General features: G+C 42.3%; 1 protein-coding gene across 4 annotated transcripts in view; it reads left to right on the top strand.

The window, feature by feature from the left end:
* LOC116853290 overlaps positions 1-23,281 on the top strand; it is a 46,942-nt gene that overhangs the window by 12,715 nt on the left and 10,946 nt on the right. For 3 of the 4 annotated variants that reach the window (XM_032834295.1, XM_032834297.1, XM_032834296.1), the window contains exons 8-48: positions 11-266; positions 411-608; positions 688-911; positions 1,425-1,635; positions 1,747-2,123; positions 2,269-2,557; positions 2,663-2,857; positions 2,952-3,169; positions 3,330-3,514; positions 3,609-4,123; positions 4,289-4,681; positions 5,190-5,831; positions 6,346-6,549; positions 6,680-6,762; positions 6,845-7,007; positions 7,081-7,262; positions 7,363-7,986; positions 8,224-8,354; positions 8,433-8,755; positions 8,844-9,036; positions 9,147-9,293; positions 9,387-9,704; positions 9,804-10,299; positions 12,652-12,772; positions 13,155-13,345; positions 13,441-13,579; positions 13,691-13,898; positions 14,683-14,823; positions 15,850-16,039; positions 16,415-16,612; positions 17,040-17,549; positions 18,181-18,359; positions 18,579-18,846; positions 19,017-19,116; positions 19,203-19,345; positions 19,429-19,629; positions 20,225-20,405; positions 20,598-20,710; positions 20,795-21,620; positions 21,889-22,037; positions 22,758-22,940. In XM_032834295.1, the coding sequence (XP_032690186.1) occupies positions 11-266; positions 411-608; positions 688-911; positions 1,425-1,635; positions 1,747-2,123; positions 2,269-2,557; positions 2,663-2,857; positions 2,952-3,169; positions 3,330-3,514; positions 3,609-4,123; positions 4,289-4,681; positions 5,190-5,831; positions 6,346-6,549; positions 6,680-6,762; positions 6,845-7,007; positions 7,081-7,262; positions 7,363-7,986; positions 8,224-8,354; positions 8,433-8,755; positions 8,844-9,036; positions 9,147-9,293; positions 9,387-9,704; positions 9,804-10,299; positions 12,652-12,772; positions 13,155-13,345; positions 13,441-13,579; positions 13,691-13,898; positions 14,683-14,823; positions 15,850-16,039; positions 16,415-16,612; positions 17,040-17,549; positions 18,181-18,359; positions 18,579-18,846; positions 19,017-19,116; positions 19,203-19,345; positions 19,429-19,629; positions 20,225-20,405; positions 20,598-20,710; positions 20,795-21,620; positions 21,889-22,037; positions 22,758-22,940 (10,608 nt within the window). The remainder of the gene's footprint in view (positions 1-10; positions 267-410; positions 609-687; positions 912-1,424; positions 1,636-1,746; positions 2,124-2,268; positions 2,558-2,662; positions 2,858-2,951; positions 3,170-3,329; positions 3,515-3,608; positions 4,124-4,288; positions 4,682-5,189; positions 5,832-6,345; positions 6,550-6,679; positions 6,763-6,844; positions 7,008-7,080; positions 7,263-7,362; positions 7,987-8,223; positions 8,355-8,432; positions 8,756-8,843; positions 9,037-9,146; positions 9,294-9,386; positions 9,705-9,803; positions 10,300-12,651; positions 12,773-13,154; positions 13,346-13,440; positions 13,580-13,690; positions 13,899-14,682; positions 14,824-15,849; positions 16,040-16,414; positions 16,613-17,039; positions 17,550-18,180; positions 18,360-18,578; positions 18,847-19,016; positions 19,117-19,202; positions 19,346-19,428; positions 19,630-20,224; positions 20,406-20,597; positions 20,711-20,794; positions 21,621-21,888; positions 22,038-22,757; positions 22,941-23,281) is intronic. The other variant, XM_032834299.1, reaches the window with a different exon arrangement.

The following is a 23,281-nucleotide window of genomic DNA, read 5'->3' as shown; positions in this document are numbered from 1 at the left end:
CTATGTTTAGGGCCGCTGAAGTTTTAGACGGACTCAAAAACTACTTTCATGAGAACATAGTGAATTCAATGTCGTACCTCGTGTCGCTGATGGATAACATCGTGCAAATGACTCATCACGTTGCAGTTCTCCACAGAGATACTCTGAGGAAATTGTACGAGGTCTCTAAGAAACATCAGGATTTGGTCCAAAAGATCTTGACGAATGTAGATCCTGACGTATATAGGGCGATCATCCATTCCTTCTCCCGGTTGGATCTCTTAGAGGTATATTACGCTTATTGTATATCGTACGTCACACGGGACTCTCGTTTTTTCTTCAGTTGAACAATTCCCCGAACGTCTTTCACGCCATTGTGTATCAAGCGTTTAGGTCAGTCGTGATTTATGAAAATTTTCATAAATTCACAGCGTCTAGCGGACGATCTGAGGGCAGCGAAAGCTAAGGAAATATTCTGTCAGAGGAAAGTAATAAACGAAGTGTTCGACAATTCCGTCGAGCTTAAGAACAAATCCGATGAAATTGAGAAATTATTGTGCAGCAATTCCGGAAAAGAATTCATTACTGACGTCTATGAGAGCTTCGAGTTTGACAAATTCAAGACAATCGTACGTACAACTTATTGTGGTCGAGTAACGACGCGCTTTATTAATTTCATTTCTCACTTAATCGAGACACGTTCTTCAGGTGTCCAAAACTCTGTCGACTTTGATCAGCATGGCGTTCAAGCAAACAGTCAGGGTCCAACATGCAAACTTAACGTCCGTCGTGAAGCACGTCAAAGAGTTCGTAGCATATCTGGACGCGCAGAACGTCCGCAGGGTAAAATACTTGGACTGGAGCGTTTTCCAAATCAGCGATGACTGGACGAAAACTTTCGAGGAGACGCAATATCAAGGCAGGAAAGATATGTGAGTGTATTAGCCGAGCGCGTAAACTAGCATTTATCTGAGTCGCGAGACAATTGTAAGAAGACAAGTAAGAGCCAACATCGTTAGTCGAATAAAAATTTTTAAATATAAAACAAACTACATACGTTTCGGCTCCAAAGTTTGGATTGCTTTCAGTATATGAAATTATAAAAACCGTAACGTTCGAAGTTAAATAATTGTAGCTCAGTGTTAGAGAGATGAATAATGACGCCAACGTCTAAAAGTGATTGCTACCTAATCACAATAATGCAAGCATTAATATCCATATTCTACTTAGCCGCTGTGTGGACAAAAAACATTAAACTATTGATACATATCTTGAGAACTGTTATTTCTTTTGAATATTGCGAAAGTTAGCCAGTCTCACTAGAACGTGCATCCGTGACTCACGCATCTTTATTACCGGTTCCGATCACAAGTTTTCTTAAATCCTCAATCGCGAAGCGGCATTCGTCATTTTCCTTTCTTATGCCTTTCATTTTTTTCTACTAGTTTGGCAATTCATCTGAGCATAGCGAAGATGGTGGGCATTCGCAGTATATCTTATGGGACCATTAAACCGGACCTGGAAAACATGGACATATTGGCCGAAGTGATTTTGCATGGCCTACAGGTTAATCCCAATAACTGGATCGCGGAGGTACGCCAACACAAGAGCGAGCTCATGAAGTCGTTCTACCTCACCGTGACAGACAGACAGAAGGTCAGTTGAGAAGCGCGATTCCTTCCGATTGCCGAATTTCGCGTGACATTATAGCGCACGCGCGGTTGCCCCGTGGATGAAGGTTTTAACGCGATCTTCTCGGTCAAACAGACGCTAGAGATCCTGACGTATTCGAATTTCACGAGGATCTACTGCGTGGATTCGAGTCCGCCGGCTTTGCTGAACTTTCCCAAAGAATCCAACGCTAAGCTCCTCAGGGAGCTGGTGTGCTACCTATCGAAATCGGTGCAAGCGGGTCTGGAAGTAAACGTGACCAGCATCGATATCGAGGAAGCCACCGCCCACAGGAAGCGGGAATTTAATTGGACGGCTTTCAACGAGAAGACGATCGAGATTTACCAGTACATCGACACGATGGTGCATCAAGAGGTTCAGCCGGATGACTTGAAGAGGATCCAGGAATTGAAGCGGGACTTCGAAACTTCGTGGACGACGAACGTGACGGCGAAGGACACGTGGGAGATCAGGTAAGAGATACTTTCAATGCACTTGTGGTTCTTCATCGGCAGCAGTTGTCTCCCAGTTGTCGATCTCGACGAGGACAAAAGGTGCGAAATTGATTGTGCAGATCGATGACGCACATGCTTGGTGATACACTACATATGTTTGCAGCGTAGGTTTAATCTGCAAGCTCTTTAGCGTGATGGAGAGCCCGGTGTTTGGGATACAGACCAAACAACATTGGAAGGACATTTATAGTGTCGCGTGGGCGATCTCGGTGATCTTCGACAAGATCGAGAAGATAACGGACGATATTCGGCAAAACCAGAACGTGGCTAACCTCACCAATGTGCTGCAGGACATGCCGCAGACCGAGATACTCGTCAGCTCATTCCTGAGAAATTTACCCCCGATCATTCTCGATGTGGTCGACATGATCACGCTGAAGCCGGTGGCTCTCGTAAGTAAATTATTGAAGTTTGTGCACTGAAATTTTGTTCGCTGTGGCTTCACTCGGCGACTTGGTACTGCAAAATCTTGAGTCTGACCGACGATGCGTTCACAGATATCGGTTATCGACGAATACAAACTGCGCGAGCAGATGTGGCCTTGCGTCCTGAACGAGAGCATCGGCGTCGCTATAGAGCTGAGGAAAGAAAGTCGCGAAGTCGTGCGAGAGATCGAGAATATCGCTTGCAGTCCGTCACTCTTTATCAAGGAGTGGACGGATCAACCGTTAATAGCGAATGTTCGAAAACAGGTGAGTTACGTTATAGTATACTTCATTTATCCTGTGTGCAGGATACATTACATTGCGATCGAATGTAGAAATCACGCTTGATATTGAATTTTAGCTCGACCGTGAAAAGAACGTGAGCGTCCTGCCGTTCAACTGGACGATGGGCTACAGGAATTTCCGGCAAGTGGTGAAGAAGCTCGACAACCTGATCAACGACGCCAAGGAAGTCGTCTTGGCGGAACAACCGAACATGAAGAAGTACATGAAGACAATCGTGAATGAAGCGAATAAAATCATCGACGAAAGATTGCCGAATATGATGAGCGATTGGAAGTAAGAAACACACGTTAGAAATAACGATCGAATAACGGTGTCATACTTCAAATTTTCAGTTTGATGAAAAAGATACTTTCTGGTCTTCTTTTGGGAAATAAGTCTGTGTGTTGTTTTATGTAATCACTGATAATTATCAAGAGCTTTTTTCTCAATCAAGGAATACTCTGGATCATGTCGACATGGAGATCGACAAGGCGGTCAAAGCATTCAGAAGCGATCTGTCCGCAAGCACAATTTGGAAGCCGACAGTCGATGATATCGATCGCGTTCTCATTCTTCTCAAGTATGTTTCCAACTTCGTTCACAAAGGTGTACGAATCGCGGCCAACATACTGAATGAAGGTGAGTAGATTATAATATCGACGCGCTGTGACATTTAGAAAGAGAAGCAATATTGTGCCGACTATGCGACTGCGATGTCTTTTCTCTTTTACAGGCACAGGAAAGATCAGTTTGTTATCCTTGTTGGGATTCGACAGCACAACTGCCGTCGCCATCTTCCACGATCAGCTGCCTTATATTTTGTCGACGCTGTTGAACGGAATATCCGATCCCGTAATCAATGAACAAATTGTCAATACGCTGAAGAACAACACCGCGATTACGTGCTCAATGATGTTTAACTGGCTGTCGGAGGATAGAGTTGGCTTAAGCACCACGGACTACAGGACTTTGAAGAATTTTACCTGCGATCTCGATCCTGAGAATTTCAACGCGTACACTGACTTCTACATGGCGGAAGTGATGATCTGGGAGAAGCCCGCTAGCAAGTACCGATCTCACTTAGTCACAATGATCGGCGACTTGTACGATCTCGTGAAAGCCATCAGTCTCGTGATCAAAAACAACATAATCATTGAGCCGCCCTTCTCGAAGAGATACTTGAACGATATGTTGCTTAAACTAAAGGAGACTCTGGAGATTCGACATCCTAGAGGCACTTTTGAAAAGGTAAACGGTTAATCGATAATTACCGTGTTCGGTACGCTAGTTTTCTAGATGAGTTAGATTCTAATCATGAAAATTTTAGTCATGAGAATTTTAGTCATGAAAATTTCAACTTTGATCGAGTGTTTGCGATACAAGCGAGATATAATGTTTGATGATCCTTTTTAGGAGTTAAAACCGGGTCAGGGATGGTCCAATTACGTATTACTGGTGGAGGGTGTGTCGGAGACTCTGTTGCACATTAACGATGCGCTGAAGAGTGCGAAGATACACAACCGCGGCATTGAGACCTGGGAATTGACGGAAAACGGCGACACACGGCAGATACTGAAAATTCTGGAAGCTCATCCTGAAGAGACTATCGCGCTAATTGCCACTATCAGCACGTTCAACTACACCACGGGCAAGTTATTGCCATTCAAAGATTTCAGAAGATCTATGTGCACTTCTCGTTTCGGTTCTGCTTACTGGTCCGAACCCCGCAGGTTGCATTTTCTACAAGAAGTGTGCTCCTTCGATCCTTATCAGCTATTGAAGACTGCCACGAGCGATGAATATTACGTACGTATAAATAGAAAAATATAATTTAATCTATGGATGCTTGGAGATCATAGGTACAAACTGACTTTGCATCTTTTCATTTAAAACGCTTCTAATAATATAAAATGGAGAAAACGAAGAATACCAATTATTCTTATCTTAACTAGCTTAAACTATCCGGCCTGGGTTTCTTATATCTAGAATACTAAACTTACATTATCACAAAGTATTAATGGGTTGGAATCATGAGGAGAGAGTGGGATATTCAAGTTTCATGTAGCCTATATTTTTCACAGTGTGTTAGAGAGTGACTATATAAACTTTCGTTCAAATCTGTCAAGAAGTTCAGGAGTTTATAGGGAGCAAATTATATATATATTTATTATATATATTATTTTAATTATATATATTTATATATATACGAATATTCTATTTTATATATACAGATAATCTGTGAATCGGTTAGAGATAGAAGATATCGATTTCTAGTGCGTTGAACTTTATATATCCTTACGCATGTTCTTTGCAGAATGTTGTCACTGGACGAACGAATGCCTTCGTGAAATCGACACCACTGACCATGTCGTTATTAAAATTGCTGGACACCGTGTGGAATCTGACCAGTACGTCGCCAGGGCTGAGTCTCAAGTCGCACATTTTCAATGTGACGACGTGGCAGAATCTATCCAACGACACGTGGGCCTTAATCCTGAAGTCCGAGAAATCCTGGATACACGAATACCAGAACTCTTCGTGGTACAGATTCAATATGATGTTGCATGGCACCGATTACCACGTGGACGCCGGCAGACTGTTTCAACTACTAGAATCCGTGATCGATCTCGCTTCCGGCGGAGACATTTGGCAAAAGCTTCGCGTCATACATGAGAGCTCAAAAATGAAGCCGCTACTGAACCTTGTGGAGGACATGCCTAGTCTCCTGATCACCGCCGTCGAGACCCTCGTTTCGTCCGAGCGACTGGACGATTTCTTGCAGAGAATGTTAGGCGGCCAGCTGCATCCTTGCGACGTCGATCGATATCTAATTCCACCGAACTATATAAGAAGAAAGGGTATATTGTCTAGCATCACAAACTTCTGCCAGAAAATCGTCATGAGCGGCAAGCATTTGACGTGGACAGATATTCTGCCATTCGAAGAAAACTATAATGTAATGTCCGATTGCTGATCTTGACTAATCATAACGGTACGCGTCTAGATCAGTGCTTGAAATTACTTGTTTTTAAGATGATCTTCGAAGGTTATGTCTACTCTTTTGTCTTGCCTCTCCCGCTCACCGCGACTGACAGTCGCGGCCTTCAGTCTCAGAACTGTCAACTGTATGAAACCTGCGGAACTTTCTCTAATTTGTAAAAAGTTCTTATTATGCGTGTTATTTATATATAATATTATGTCTCTATCTGCGTTACCAACATGTTTATATTATTATGATCACAGCTATAGAACACTAGTTTTCAACAAGAACTTTTCAGAAATTAAAAATAATTCCGAAGGTCTTATACAATTGACGATTCTGAGGCTAAGCATCATGACAGTCAGTTGTGCGATCGCCGAGTAAGAAGAGACAAGAAGAAAAAAGTAAATCTCGAAAATTGCATCGAAAACGCAAGTAATTCCGAGCACTGGTCTGGGCTGAGCGTTAAATATTTTTGCTTTAATTACAGAATAGCCACTTTGTGCCTAACACGCCCGGCTCGGGAGCTTCGGAATCAGCAAACGAAATGCAGTTGCTGCAGAAGTTGCAAGGATTCCAGACGACTTTAATTCGCGTCTTGTCGGAAGGTTACAAGCAGCCGAAAATTCCTACATGGTGGACGTCTTTCGAGGAGGGCACTTATAAGGATTTCGAAGCGCAATATAAAAAGAAGGCACGTATCGCCGCAAATTTATTAATATTTCCTACACGAATTAACTAATTATATACCCAAAAAATACAGATTTACTCGAATATTTCGAAAAAGTCCTTTAATAAATTAATTTAATTCACAATTATTATAGGACGCGAGAGCTTTAGCGCATTTGATAGTGAAGAAAATAATGTCGCAACTAGAGAATGTTTTTAAAAGGCATGTTAATAACAAGTAAGTAAACACGTCATTGGAAAAAAGAACGACGACTGATAACATTATAAAAATAATACACGCCGTTTTATCATGAATTTAGAAATTGCACGTGGTGCGTCACCCTTCCGATGGAGATTTTAAACTCGCAGTTGTCGCAATATGGTCGCTACTCCGAGCTTCTCTGTCAAATGGATCGACTGAATATATCAATGATACGTAACGTTTTGACGAATGACTTCAATTGGAATAAAACGGCCAACATGGTAAGGAAACAGCTGTAAATTACATTGAGAACGTGAGAGCTATTTATCAACTGCAAAATGACCTCCCATACAGATCAAGGACTACAAATATCTGAAAAAGAGTAGGACGCTAAATGAGTTCTTAGGTACGCTCGAAAATACTCTGCACTACGTCGCCAACATTATTATTGATTTCCAAAATGATACGTATCACGAAAAAATAACCAACTGTTTCAACAAGTTCATCGGCAGTTCCAAATATTCTCGACCAGGCTTGTATGTATCTTCTCTTTCTCATTGCATTAAAAATGGTAAATTCGTGGTGTGTGTGCGCGTATTTTGTTTTATTTATTACGTAATTATTGTCACTTGCCAGGTACGTCATGTTCCTGCTGAGCTTACTGGATATGTTGGAAAATAACGTTTTTCTCTTGGACTCGTTGCCATATCATGAGCAAATCAACGACTTGACGAGGTTGGCCGAGAACCACGTGCCGATTTGGATACCATTGCGCGACGTGGTGAAGCAGTCTGACCTCGCTGATGTCGACGCCTTGTTACCGAACGCCACCATCAACGTGAACGCGTTCTTGAACAACGCGAAAACGACTCTGTGCCACACGAGAAAAGACTGCCGGAACGCGAGCGTGTTGTACGATTTTCTCAGCTCAAAGAAAGCGGGCAAGGTTTTACGTTACGATCCGAAGGCGGCCAACTACCCGTCGGTAGCCGATATTTCGAGCCGGTTGGCTCTCAGCCTGGATGTGGATCTCATAAATCGGCAGCAGCCATATTGGCGCACGCAGGCCTCCTGGGAACTCACCTGGTTGCAGGAAATCCTGCATCATCTATCCATGATCCTCGGAGAAACCGGGAATCTGCTGGACGTCGCCAGTAAGATAGATTTCGGAGACGTTTCCAATGTTCTCGGAGTCCCCGACCTCGCCGATGGTATAATCAACATATTGAACGATAAGACAGTCGATAAGCTGTTTGACGCGTAAGTATACCTCGATCTCTTCTTTTAATTTCTGCCAGCCTCTAATATTTTATATGAAATACGTTAAATATGAACTATACAAATATAGTATTATATTAATTTATAATAATATTATAACACTGTAATAACAACAAGCTCTTTAATATTTCTTTCTTAAATTTCCTGTTTCCTTTTTTATTAATTAAAAAATGTAAAATTTCACATTGCATTGAAAATATAGGAATGTATTATTCATAGGATGGAGGAACTCCTCGATGACGTGGAGCCGCTCGTGCAGGATCAGGAAGTAATCAGTGATATGCATACCATGTTTACGACATTGAAATCGATGGAGATTTTCAAGAACTTAGGGCTGCTGGATATAAAATGTAACGAGCCGCGTACAAATTTCGTTAGATGCTCTACAATGTTTTCTAACTTGATTCATTTTCACTTTCATTTTACAGACGTTGTCAGGGAGATGTTTGACAATTGGGACGTGGTGAGGATGTTTTTGATCAACAATATTAACATTACCAATGATGTTCTTCTCACGTTGTCTCAAGCCAAGATAGATATGCTCTCGGTCTTTATGAGAGAGCGCGGCATCATCAGCTTGAAAGACACCATTTGTTCAGCAGAGAAACTTGGCGATATGTTGTATTTCAATAACGGCCTCGTGACTGCCGATGAAGTTAGCTCCGCGCTTTGTCAATTGAACGACTCGCAAACGCAGAACATCATCATCACGTTACTCAAGAACATAAACTTCGACTACGTCTTCAAAAATGTAAATACAGCTTAGACGGAATCGACTGTTATCTCAATGTGCTTTGGATACAAATCGAGAAAATTGAAAAATCTTCCTTCTGTTTCAGTTAATGATCGCTAACGTGAAGAACATATTAGCCAATGCGAATTTAACCGAAACTGAAGGAAAAGTTGTACTGGATAATCTCGGCGTTGCCGCAGAATTATTCCCGTTTTTCAAAGACAAACTGGCGGCGAGTCTTTCCTCCAGAGTGGAGATAGAAGAGAATAACGATGAAGAAACTGAGGGAACAATGTCCAGTAAGTCGTATAAATGAACGTGATATATATTAGCATTATATTAAAATCTCGGAATCATTTTCAAACTGAAATTTATCCTCTTTCATCAAGTATGCTTGTGATTTCTGTAGATTCGCAATTTTTGAAAGACGCCAGTGATATGCTTTGCGGTAAGCCACTGATGCTACAAGACAACAACGGACAAATTTACAAAATCGTCTCCAACTTGAAGGACAGCAATAAAGCAAGCGATCAGGAGGAACTCAATTCCCTGCCAAGTAAGTTAAATATGCGAAAACGATGGCACATACACCCATCTATGATATTAAAATGAAAACAAGTCATCGTTAACGTTATTCTCCTGATTACAGACGACTTCTGCAAACAGACTTATAAAGATGTGATCGCTATGCCCGGCGGCAAGATTGTCTGGTCGTACGTTAAGCCTCTGTTACGTGGTCAGATTCTTTATGCGCCTAACACTCTTGTGATCTCCGAAGTAATGGCGTTAACGAACGAGACCTTTGTACAGATGGATCACTTTAGCATGTTGGTAAATAGTTTGGAGAAGACTCTTAAATCTTTGGCTAGTCTGTCAGAGATGGGCGACAGTTTGAAAGACTTACAAAGTATCTTAACCTCCGACGTGATGAAGGTCGCAGTCAAGTCGATGGGAGGCAATATCGAAGGTACCGTTCATATATCGACGATTAACTTTTAACAAGGGTAAAATGAAAAAAGGATTCTAGTAATTCTTATTCACATATACACTTACGATTGTTGCGCAGCTGACTTTTCGGAGTTGAATCTTAGCGAGATCGCGTGGCGGTTGAAGAGATCGAAGAAGATGATTTCAATGGTTGGCATGTTGAACGACATGATGGGCTGCGTGCTGGTGAACAGGACGATAGGATTCTCCACGGAAGAGGAACTGGAAGCAGCAGCCAGCCGCTTGACCAACACCAACGAGTTCTTGGCAGGAGTGGTCTTCCTGGACGATTCCTCGACGCGTTCGAAAAGATCCCTGGATCACGAGTTACCCGATAATATCACCTATAAGATTCGTATGGACGTAGACTATGTGCCGTCCACCACGCGACTAAAGAATCAATTTTGGATTCCCGGCCCAGAGAGCAGTTTCCTCGAACACCTCAGATATCTCCGTGGTTTCATACAACTTCAAGATTCCGTCGATCGCGCGATCATCAAGGTAAAAAGTCGAAGGGATCTGAATTGGAGGACGCTCACGCAACAGATGCCGTATCCTTGCTGGAAATTCACACCGTGAGTATTGTATTGCATTTGTATTTAATTACAACATTGAGAAAAATTATCCAATAAAAAATTAACAAACAGATATTTCCCATCAAATTCCGATTAATTTTTATATCCGATCAGGACAGCCAATTAAATTTTATCAGATGCTGCCAATCATGATGACATTTCATCAAATAAAACGATGAAAAAATTATAGACCGATATTTCTCATCGAATGTTTCCTGATCGGACACAAAAATTCATCGCTATTTTAATTGGAAATATCCGTTTGTGAATTCTTTTCATCGGATAATTTCTCTCAATGAAGGGAGTCATGGGAGCTGTCTCAAAAAGCACGCGACTACTGTCTATTGTGTCACTTCTCACATAGAGGGCAATCTATCAGACGCTACAAATACTCTGTAGCGCCGTATAGACTAATTATGGGTTTTTCTTTAGGCGCTTTAGAGAATTTGTATAATCTAATGATCGTACTTGCACTAAGATAAATTATCCGATAAAAAATTAACGAATGAATATTTCCGATAAAAATACTAATGAATTTGTGTATCCGATTAGGGATAGTATTTCGTACACGCTTACCGATAACTGTCGGATCGCTAGACGTCGTTACGTAGCTTTTTTATACCATAAAATGCGCCTAGCGATCCGACAGTTGTCGATAAGCGTGTACAAAATAGTACTCCAGGATATCCGATTAAATTTAATCTAATACTTCCGATAATAGTGGCATTTCGTCAGGTAAACCGATCAAAAAATTATTTTTCATCGGACATTTCCTGATCGAATACAAACAATTCATCGATATTTGGATCGGAAATATTCGTTTGTTAATTTTATCGTATAATTTCTCTTAATATCGACCGAAGTCGGCACACCCTATCGGTTCTCTGTTTAAAAAAGTAAAGCGTTCATATATCATTAGTACACACTCAGTAAGCAAGGAACATTAAATTAACGTTTAGAAACGTTGACTTCATGAGCATTGTTTGGACATTTTTTAATAATATTGCATTTATATTTTTCACATGTTATTTTGTAATATGATTTTTCTAAATATTGTTTAAACGTTTTAAAAACATTACAAAAAATATATTTTTCAAATGTTACTTTAACATTTATTTGAGATCAATGCAACATCTTAAAAATATTTCTGCCGATTAAAACGTTATGGCAACCCTATTTCAACATTATTGAAACTTCCAAATCGCGGTCATAGTATGTTCATAATAATGTTCGATACAATATTAAACACTACATATTTGACAATATTACAGGTCTTTCAATATCATTAGCAACATTGTATTAATGATTTCTTACTTACTGGGCACGCTGGTGGTATTAGACTTTGTCTACAATATGCGGAGTAAGCTGTAAAAATTGGTCAAATCTTAACCGATTATTTTTGTAATAATCGACTATAATTGGTCAATTCTTACGGCTTATAGCTTACTCTGCATATTGTAGACCAAGTCTTATAAGATATACGAGGTTAGGGTGAAAATTTCCGGGTCTGAATAAGAAAACAAAATCTTTTTGGATTGATTTTCATTTATTTCTCAACATAATCTCCATTTTGCATGATACACTTTTCCCAACGATATTATAAAGCGGTTATATCAGACTGGTCGATTTGTCAAGGTCTTCAAAATAGCCATTTACAGCTTCGCTGACTTGATTATCGTTAGCAAATCTTTTTCCACCGAGCCATTTTTTGAGGCTGGGAAAGAGATAGAAGTCGCTTGGAGTTAAATCTGGCGAGTACGATGGGTGGGCAAGCAATACGAACTTTAATTCATTGATTTTAGCGTAATCACGGCACGAATTTCAACTTTTTCTATTTTTACAATGCTTGAGGCGTTTACTTTGGCAAGCTATCAAACCAATACTAAACAATTTATTGATTTGAATCTTCAAATATAAGCATATGAAGGATAAAATCATGCAACACTATTAAAATATTGAACATAGTAGAGTTATCTATATGTGAGGGCCGGAACTTTTCACCCTACCATCGTGTGAGATTTACAGTTTAACACTGGTTCCGAACGACTAATATAATAGAGAGAGAATGTTGATAGTGAAGATATTCTCTTTCTTGTGATTTGCTGGCTGCCAGCAAAAGATGAGCGCACGAAAAAGATTTCAATTCTGTCGGGGATCGACTCGGGACCTTCAAACATAATAACCAGAACGCCGTCTGCTACATTACGCTTGCACTCACACCGTGAGTGATTGAAGAAATAATTTTCCGCGACTTCAGGTCACGAGAATCCACGACGAAAATAGTCACTGCTTGAAGTTGGACGCTCGTAAATGAGTTCGTTGAAAATTAACGTGCCATTGAAATTTTTACAGTTTCCAATCAACGCTCTACGAGTCTCAGGGGATGCAGGTGTGCTTTTACTTCGCATTAATGATATGCGTCGGAGCGGCCGTCCGACATATTGTTTGGGAGAGGGAATCGCAAAATGCTATGGTACGATTATCGTTAATGTAAAGGAATAAATTAACTCCTCCTCAGTAAGCAAAAGATATGCAATTGAAATATTAATTTTAACTCGAACATTTTTGCTTAATATTTTAAAAATGTTTCAAAGACATTCCAGGATAATATGATCTTTTTAGATATTGCAAAAATGTTTTGGGAATATTGAAATGTCGAAATAATTCATGATGATATTGGTATTACATAATGATGTTAAAAACTACATGTTAGAGAACGTTACACGCTATTGAATATCACTGTAATAACGTTCTATTAATTCCTTTTCGCTTACTGGGTATGATATTACGATATTAATTTGTGTATAATTGAAATATTTAATTTCTTATCGAGAAATGTGCTTCTTCGTTTTCAGGTGATGAGCGTGATGGGATTGAAGCCATGGCGAAACACTCTGGCTTGGTTCATCACTTCTTACGTCGAGCTGTCGATCGTGATGCTGTCGATAGCTACAATTTTACTAGCCGGGAAGATTCTGCCGCGAGCGAATCCTCTGCTGGTACTAGTCTTACTTTTCGACTATATTTTCTCGGTAGTGACTTTCTGGTAAGTGAGACACAATTCAAACTTCTCACGCACGAGACGAGCATGCGATCGCGCCTCCATTGTTTCAACCGCCGCAAATCTCCATTAAATTTCAGCTACATGATCTCGGCGATGTTCAGTTCCGCCAGCCTCGCCGCGGTTACCACGGTTGTCATGTTCCTGTTAACTTATATGCCGTACGTCATTGTTATCGCCATGGAGGCCGTATTCGGACTTGGTTATAAACTTTTAATCGTGAGTTGAAACCGCGGTCTAGTTTCGCTTCGTCGTGTTCTCGCCTATAAGTGAAAGCGAGAGGCGACCGGAAATACCTCGACGATGAAGTGACAATTGTGGCTGTTTCAGTGCCTGAGCATGTCCACCAGCTTCTGTTACGGATGCTTGTACGTCGTACGGAAGGAAGTTCAAGGCACTGGTATCTCCTGGGCAAACGTCTGGGAAGAGTCGAGTCCTGGTGATCCGATGTCCTTGGGACTAGTGCTGCTGACCATCGCGTTCGATGGATGCTTGTACGCCGTGATCGGCTATTTCATCACCAGATACACCAATTCAGGTAGAAACCCGAGAGGCGGCTCGCGCACTCTCTTAGAACTCTCCTCGGAAATGAACTCTTCTGACGACTGGTGGAGGTGTTAAGAGTAGAACTTGGGCGATACTGATGCATTATTTCTTCTCCACATTTTTATGTGTTATCGATCATAATTGAGTAATTCTTTCGAATGTCGTTCTTTACACAGTACTATCTTTATTAACGAGACAATTTTTCACAGATTTTTCTTGACCTTTCCGGTGTAGGTGACACTTACCCTCAGAATAGTATATCTGTCTCTCTGTGTGTATCTCAGTTCCCATTTTCGTCACACGATTATCTCTCTCATCGATAACAATTACTAAAATCGTACAGAGTCACGCGGGGGGGTCACACAGGTCAGTTCCTCGTCGTCGTCGTGGAGAGGTTCAGCGCAATTTAATGATCACGTACACGAGATAGAAATGGGCCGCACCTCCCGTTCAAAATAATTTGATCACGCGCTATTCCGATAAAGATATCTGATCCTAAGTAAGAGCCGAAAGTCCCTTGCGCGTGGCTCTCTTTCACAGAAAAATAACGACACCACCACACGTACCAATGACGGTACATCACACTCACGCAAACCCCGCACACGTACATACCACACGGTACCGTCACCGTATATCTCCCTGTATAATCACGAGATGCACCTGCGAGAAAAAAAGTCCAGCAGGCGGAACCATCGCTTAAGAGAACCGATGAGAAGAGATGCGCGACTTGGTGAGTTATCTGCGAAACGGACGGAGCATTACCGATAATTTTCCAGGCAGGTGCTTTCACGGTTTGAGGTCCCGTAGCTTGTGGTGGGCCAACACACGTTCTCTCTATGGCAGACCGAGCTACCTCGCATTCGTCAACAACCTCTATTTCACTAACGACGTTCTCCATCCTTCAGCCGCTTACCAAGGTATCGCACTCTCCTCCGCTCGCATCTCATAACGCGCGCGCACCAAAGTTTTCGGCTTGCTTTTCCCGGCGTGTCTGGCTGGCACATGAGGCGAGAGTAAGAGAGAACGCTCGTGACAGACGGCAGGTAAACCCGGTTAGAAACTTCGCTCCCTTCGCAGCGCAGCCGCGGGGGAAATTATCGTCAAAAATTTTCATAGCCTAGCGCGACGGCGCTACGGCGCTCCATCGTTGGAACTTCGGCATTCCTGTAAGAATTTTTGATCGATCCCCGTGTTCCCGCGAGATCCACGATGACGGGATACCGTTTGAGCTTAGCGCCGCCGGCAAACAGGTAATTGAGTGGAGAGGTCAACGTTTTTCATATTAATTAATTTTTCGCGCAATTCCGATCGTTATATCGTATTCTGTTCTCTTCATTCTCGCCGCAAACGCATCGCCGAGCATCGAGCATTTTCATACTGCATTACTGCATTTCAAAGCTTATTTTCATGCTCGATTCAATAATGTAATTCGGACATGTAAACGTAACAACCGCATCTGTGTGAGCTTCGTGTGTGTATTTGTGTGTGCTCTTCATATTTTCCTCTTTCTCCCTCAATTATTTTATAATTTTTCGACAAGGCTGCGTGGCGAGAGTATTTTACAATCGAGTGATTGTTCGCGAAATATCCTGTCCCAATTATATACGTCCTCTTGATGTTACGCAAAATTCACACGATTTTTGCACTGCATGCATCGCACAGGTCGCATGAAACGTAGCTTAAGTCATAAGGAGTATCTTGTTTGTCCTTTGGTAAGTGTGTAATTCGTCTCGATGTGTCGAGAAATTACGCTCAGCTCAAGCTGAGATATTTATCCACGTTGTGGTGTGAAATTACGCTTCCTCTTAAAATAAAAAACAATTTTTAACTTGCTTTCTTGAGAGTATAACCATAAAATTGGTAAGATGCTTGCTTTCGAGTATGCAAGCGACGTTACCTCTGATATGATGTAAGAACGAGCTGTCGTTTGTTGTCGCGCGTAGACGACGAGAGCGATATCAGCAGTTTGACGGTCACCGAGAAGCAGATCGGCGTGAAGTTCGAGAGCGTCAAGAAAGTTTACCACTCCAAGCAAGGTGACGTGATCGCGGTGGACGACTTCACCTTGAAGCTTTGTGAGGGCGAAGTGACAAGTCTACTCGGCAGAAACGGCGCAGGAAAGACCACCATTATGTACGTCAAGCTTTTCAAAGTTCCAAGCTCTTAAGTATCCATAAGTATAATCAAGTATTTGTAATACTCTTCTTTCCATCAATTTCTATACCTGAGCTGTGTGGCACATAACTGATCAATATTTTCTTAGTGCGCTATTTTTGCGGGTTTATTAACTTTATTTATTTGTGTGTAATCTTCGTGTTTAAACTTACTCATTAATTTATTATATCATTGATTAAAAAGAAAAATTTCATCTATATACTTTGAAATATATTTTATTTGGAAATATACTCGATTACTTATAAGTACCCTTAATAATTCATCGGATAACCGAGCAAATTTAACGTTACGTTCGTGTGCGGTCTACTCCAACGGTGTGTGTTTTCGTTACAGCAAAATGCTCACGGGAATGGTGGCACCGACCGACGGCGAAATTTGCCTAAATGGCGAGGAGGGTTGTAAGCCCGACATAGGGGTGTGTCCTCAAGACAACGTACTCATCGGCACCCTGACGCCGAGGGAGCATATGATCTTCTACTGGAAACTTAAGAGACCTACCCATAGCGCCAACATGGAGAAGCATGTTAACGAGTAAGACACTCCGAAAAGAAATGAAGAATAATGCGGTCTATAAAAGCAAACGATAGATATTTATGCATATAAATTAGAATAGGAGAACGTTTGATGGTGTCAAACGCAGGCGCCGAATGATTTTTCGTTCCTTTAACGTACGATAAATCAAACTTTTCAAACCGCTGAATCCCAATAATTTGCAATTAATTAAGATATATACGAAAGATATTTAGATATATACGAAAAGAAATGCATAATACATTGAAAGTAAAAAATGATGTATAAAAGAATAATAGGGTGCGGCTTTGCTTTTTCGATCTTCTAGATCGGATACGTGTAATAGGAAGTATTCAATTTTCTATCTTTAATTTTTAAAGAAACAGTTTCTCGTAGTCGTACTTAATCCCTATTGAGGACTTCCATCAAGTTCCTTCGTTCTTTACAGCATGCTGGCGTCCTTGGAGCTCGGACGTCAAGAGCTCGAGCCTGTGTCACGCTTGTCGGGCGGTACGCGACGTCGACTGTGTGTCGCTCTGGCTTTCCTCGGTTCGCCACGACTGGTCATCTTAGATGAGCCCGGCGCCGGTGTGGATCCTGCGGCTAGACGGAGGATCTGGCGGTTGATCGACCAACATAGAATCGGCAGGACCGTGTTGCTATCGACTCACCACTTGGACGAAGCCGACATGCTGAGCGACACCGTGGTGGTGATGCACAAAGGCAAGATCTTGTGCACCGGCTCGCCACTGTCCCTGAAGATGATGCACGGCAAGGGATACCGAATGAACGTTTCATTTTCGGCCGACCAGAACGTGGATATGAGCGACAAGAAACACCTGAAGGCCCTCCGCGCCGTCGTCGAGGAGATCGTACCGAACGCCACGATGAACGAGGTCTCCGAGTCAGAATTGATCATCACGCTGCCTTTCCAGGGGAAAAATGGCATGAATAATGAGTAAGTGACACCCGATATGAATCATTTTCGACCTCTGTTTCTCAAGACTGCTTCGCTTTAGAGTGTCGCAGAGAAATTATCCGATAAGAAATTATCAAGTGGATGTTTCCGTTTAAAGTACCGGTCAATTTTTATTTCCAATCGTGGAACATCCGATGAGAAATATTGGTTCTTAATTTTTTGATTAGTTTGCCGTTAGTTTTAATTGGAATACCATTATGATTGGAAGACTAAATTTAATCGGGTAGAAAAATTGATCGGAAATATCCGCTTGATAATCTTTCGTCGAATAATTTATCTCAGTGATAAAATTCCATTGCACGAGTTGACTTAATCGTTTCGTCTAATTCGCGTCTCATACCCGCGTATTTTTCGCACGTTGAGGTGAAAAATTTGCGCTCTGCTTGTTCTCTCATGTAACAGACCAGAGAGAAAATTAGGTGAAATCCATTTATATCGCAGTAATTCACAGTAACGCACGAGCTGCTGCTTGTAATTCATTTCGTTCTCGCAAATATTTGAAGTTTCGAGCCATTTGCCCGAGGAGAAACCACTATAATGGTCTCAGCGCGTGCTCGGATCGGTTAAATAACGCTCTCTGAGCGTTTGAGTAAACTCAAGGATGTTGCAGCATCGCGCAAACGGCGAAGGCTCTGGAGGACAACCGTAAGCTGCTGGGATTCTCACACTTCTCATTGGAATGCGACACTCTGGAGAGAGTCTTCTTGGATCTGTGCGCGCGAGCAGACAACGGGCCGAGCGTTATCAGGGCGAGTCAGGACAGCGTCGCTACTCTAGAGAGTCACATCGGTGAGAGAGATGAAATCTCGCTTCCCTTAATTAAAAAAGTCATTCTTGAGCCTAACTCACCGCGCCGATTCGAGTGAACTCTTCGAGTGCGCCCGATTGTGCACACCGGACTGCACACGAATCTTTCAGCTTCTGAGAAGAAACGGAGATCCGATTGAATCGATCCCGACCGAGTCCGTGTGATCTCACGGGGGAGCTAAAGCTTTTCACTCTGCGCAGAAATGTCCGCACCGGACGACGACGTCGATCTGATCACCACGGAGATGTTGTCAAAGCCCTCACCAATCCGGCAAATGAGAGCCATCATAAAGAAGAGACTGTGGCATTTCGCGAGGGACTGGAGAGCGCCGTTGGCCGCGCTTATTTTGCCGACCATGTTCGTCGCAGTCGCCATGGGATTCTCGCTGATACGACCACCGTCCGAGAACGAGCCACCTCTGGTTCTGACTCCCAAACTTTACAATACTCACCCGACCTACTTTTACAGGTAGGAGAAATGTAGACTTAATAAGAGAGAAAATGCGCGGACGAGGGGAAGAGATCCGCGAAATAGAATCGCGAATTCAAGAGTCACCAGTTTCGATCGCACTGTCGAATTTCTCTCTTTTCTGTATCCAATTTCTTAAAACGTTCTCTAGCATTCCTTTTTTATCGCAGTATTGACGGGGGTAACGATCCGTTCTTGCAACACGTGTCTCTACAGCTGCACGACCGTTTCGGAGATGATTACGCTGGCGCGTGGCAAACTCTACCTAACGTAAGAACGCATGATAACTGCCGCTTCTCTGTACAAATTTACGAAAATTACAGATAAATTCATGCATTGAACGACTATTTGAACAGGATACCGGCACCTGCGAATGCATAGATGGTCAGCAAAGCTGCCGCGGTGTTTCCAAAGCCGTCGAAGGTCTTCTTCAAACCTTGCCTGGTCGACCTACTCTGGACTGGATCGTCTCGACGCATCAGGAATACATAGAGAAACGGTAAATCTCGAGGTTCTGCATTGCGAGCAAATGAAATACTGAGAATTCGTCGGACTCAAATTTTGGCGAATAATGACTCGCAGATACGGCGGTTGGTCTTTGTCGCACTACAAGAAGGATCCTCTCTTCGTCGTTTGGTATAATAACAAGGGTCATCACTCGATGCCGGCGTATTTAAACGCTCTGAACGAGGCAATCTTCCGTGCATCCGGGATACAAGGGCACTTAACCACACTCAATCATCCCTTGAAGCTGTCGAGGGATCAACTAAATCGAACATCTCTGTGAGCGTCTTTAAGTTTGGCTACACTCGAGATATAAATACGTAATTAGCGGAAAGAATCCCTAAAGGAGAATATACGTTTCACGTCGGCTTTCGCGCATGTATTCGTGTGTATAATGTATGCGTGTGTTTGAGAATTAATTAATTACAGAATTTCACGTAAAGGGATGCGGGCGCGGATTCGTTCAAATGGATAAGCAAAGATGTTTGCACACACAGGTTGAAGCTTCTGAACTAAAAGAGTCGGGACGCGAGCGGGACAGCTCGCACACGAGTGTTTCGTTTACTTTTAATTAACGTACCACATCATTTGGTATTCATGCCAACGGCGTAGCGCTGCTTTCAACGTTTCGCGTAGATTCAGGACAGTGCTCGCATCGTTATGTCGTTAATGATATCGCTTTTATTTGTCTTTGCTGATTAATATTAAGCTCGTATATTACGGATTTTCGTGAAGGGAAAACGCGTAGAGAGATCATCATTTATGTATATCTCTCCGTAATAATTGGAATTGACTCAAAACGTCGTTGCGCGAAAGTTAACAATTTTATTTTGCTTTCGACTTGCTGTCGAGTGACATTTTGTTTTTGCGTCAGATTGCAACACGTGGCGGACGTCGGTGTGGCGTTGGTGCTTTTGATAGCTTTCAGTCTGGTTGGAGCTCAGGGGACGAAGGAGTTAGTCAGAGAACGATTATCGGAAGAAAAGAGGATACTCTATCTGGCCGGAGTTCATCCTATCACGTACTGGGCGACGGTTTTAATTTGGGATTTCATCGTGAGTTATTTCAATCGAGATACGGGACTCGTAAAGATTCTTTCTCAATCTGGAAGTAAATTATTTTCCAAAACGTGACTTTAAATACTGTTATTTCTTAATATCCTCTTATTATTTTTTAATAATATGTGTAATAAGTGGCATATATTATTCCGTATTATTATTTTAATAATTACTAATATTCTATTTCAGGTGTTTGGTTGTGCCATTTGTCTGGCGGTCATCGTATTTGAAATCTTCGGCCTGTCAGCTTACGTCGCGAAAGATAACCTCTCCGGTATCTGTCTGCTATTAGCTTTATTTGGGCAAGTATATCACGCAATCAATCACACTTGAATCTCGATACAAGACGACACAGAAGTGTCTTAGGGGTTCTTCGATTTTTTCAGATGGGCGGCAATACCATTTTCGCACGTCGCCGAGAAGGCGTTCGACGACTCGAGCCTGTCCAACATGGTGCTCTTCTGCGTGAACACCTTCATCGGCGTGGCTTCCTTGGCGACTATTCTCGTACTCGACATCGTCGGTAAGACCAAAACCGCCGAAGACGTGAGAAACATTCTGCATTACATCCTCATGGTCTTCCCGCAATACACTCTCGGCGACGCGTTGATCGAGATATCGAGGAACGACATCACCGCCGAACTGTTGGAAAGATTCAACATGGACACGTATCAATCACCGCTCAGCTGGAATTTTCTCGGCACCCACTACGTCTTTCTAATCGTGATCGGTGGGATCTTGTTCGTGCTGAATCTGGTGATCGAGTGCCGGATGTATCCCTACATGAGGAAACAGAAGATCAGTTACGAGGTCGTCCAGGAAGACGAAGACGTTGCCAGGGAGAGACTGAGGGTCGAGGCCGGCATGGTCGACGACACCCTGAAAACCCTGAAGCTGCGGAAGGAATACAGGAGCGTGTACGGGACGAATGTCGCGGTACAAAATTTAAGTTTCGGCGTGCAGGCCGGCAAGTGTTTCGGTCTCCTGGGAGTGAACGGCGCGGGAAAAAGCACGACGTTCAAGATGCTGACGACGGAGATCATTCCTACGGCCGGCAAGATCGCTCTGCGGGGAAAAGAGATTGGTACCGGACCCTTGTGCAACGGCGAGGTTGGCTATTGCCCTCAGAGCGACGCTCTGGATGGATTCCTCACTCCTCATCAATGTTTGACGATCCACGCCGAAGTTTGCGGCTTGAGTAACGTTCCTAAGGTGGGCGCGAATAAATTTGCGGAAAGTGATGTCGAGTCAAATCTAGTCCCAGTGAGATCTTCACTGGGATTTTTTACGCGATTATATTATTATCAGCTCGCGACATTCATAATTTAAGCGGCGTCGCCGCAGTTGTTCTTGAAATCTCCCGCCGGATCTTTTTGATGATCCCGCAGTCGTAGGAGGAAGTCGAGGCTTTAGTTAAGTGCAAAGTTTGCGGGGACATGACGTGGAATTGAAAATCCAAGGATTTCGTTTATTGTTTCAGGCCGTCGAGTCGATGCTGAAGAGATTCGATTTGCTCAAGTATGCTCATCGGAGAGTTGACAATCTCAGCGGCGGTAACAGAAGGAAGCTGTGCGCCGCTATTAGTGTCATGGCACCTGTAGCAGTGGTGCTTATGGATGAGCCTACAAGGTATATTTTCCAGCGATTCTGTAATTTTAGAATTCGATAAAAAAGTCAGTAGAGAAAGAAGACATCGTTAAATTTAATGAGGGGATTGAGTTAAAGTTTCGAGATAGCTGCAATCGCTCACTCACGTCCGGAATCATTCAATCCCGTAGACAGAGACAATTTTGTAGTAAAAATTATATTAAAAACATGTTTCTTTTTGTAATTTTACTTTTCGTAAAGCTGGACTATGCCGACATTGTAACATAAATTATCACAAAAATAATAAGTGCGACGAGCTGTCGCATATCGCTAAGAATAAGAAACATATCGATAAGAATTATGACATAGATTGTAAAAATCTCTCTCTCTCTCTCTCTCACTTTCACTCAATAAAATAATTTGCTACATAGTTCAGGCTGTATAATCTATGTTTGCATTGCCCAGAGTAGGGCTTTTAAATATTCGGATAAATGACCATTCTAATATCCAAGATCTAAAACCGCATTATTTAAGTTAATTTTTTGAGATCTAAACCGATCTAAAACCGCATTATTTAGGTTAATTTGTTGAGACACACAAACAGTTTAAGGATTAAGTAAATATATGTAATAATTTCAGTCACACGTAATTTCTGTATAGTACACGATTACGAAAATTTAATTAAATTAGAAAACTTTATTGTGTGTAATTCTTATTAAAATATTATCTTTCTGTATTGACGAAATATCTTGATCGTTTCAGTGGAATGGACCCCGCCACGAAAAGTCTTGTGGCCCGAGCCGTGAGGCAAGTGACGAGAAATCAAGGATGTGTCATACTGACGTCGCACAGTGTCGCCGAATGCGAGGACCTGTGCAACCAAGTTGGTATTCTCGCCCGGGCCGGTCTCAGGTGTATCGGAACGCCGCAGCATTTGAAGCACAAGTAAGATCGAACCTCCATCGCCTTTCGTTTCTCGAGCGGCGTGTCTCTTTGAAGCCCCGCAACCGGATATTTCCCAACAGACTCATAAACCGTACTCCACGGAGGAGACTTCCGTCCACTCTGATTTTCCACCTTTGTTCGCGGCTTGTCTCTCTTGTTCTAGATAGACTCGGGAACTCATAAGATACTTCTGCGTTCCGCGGCTTAACGAATTCTTCGATCGGACGTTTTTATCTTTATACCGTTCCATCCCATTGAATAATCTTCTTTATGGGAGAGATGGTGGTAGTAATATTAGGACCTTAACTTAGTTTCCGCCCGCAAATGTTAGATGGCAATGC

The sequence above is a fragment of the Odontomachus brunneus genome, unplaced genomic scaffold, assembly GCF_010583005.1.
Source record: "Odontomachus brunneus isolate Ranch 3 - 2012 unplaced genomic scaffold, Obru_v1 Obru_scaffold_301, whole genome shotgun sequence".
Taxonomy (NCBI): domain Eukaryota; kingdom Metazoa; phylum Arthropoda; class Insecta; order Hymenoptera; family Formicidae; genus Odontomachus; species Odontomachus brunneus.
This window is presented reverse-complemented; position numbering and strand designations above follow the sequence as displayed.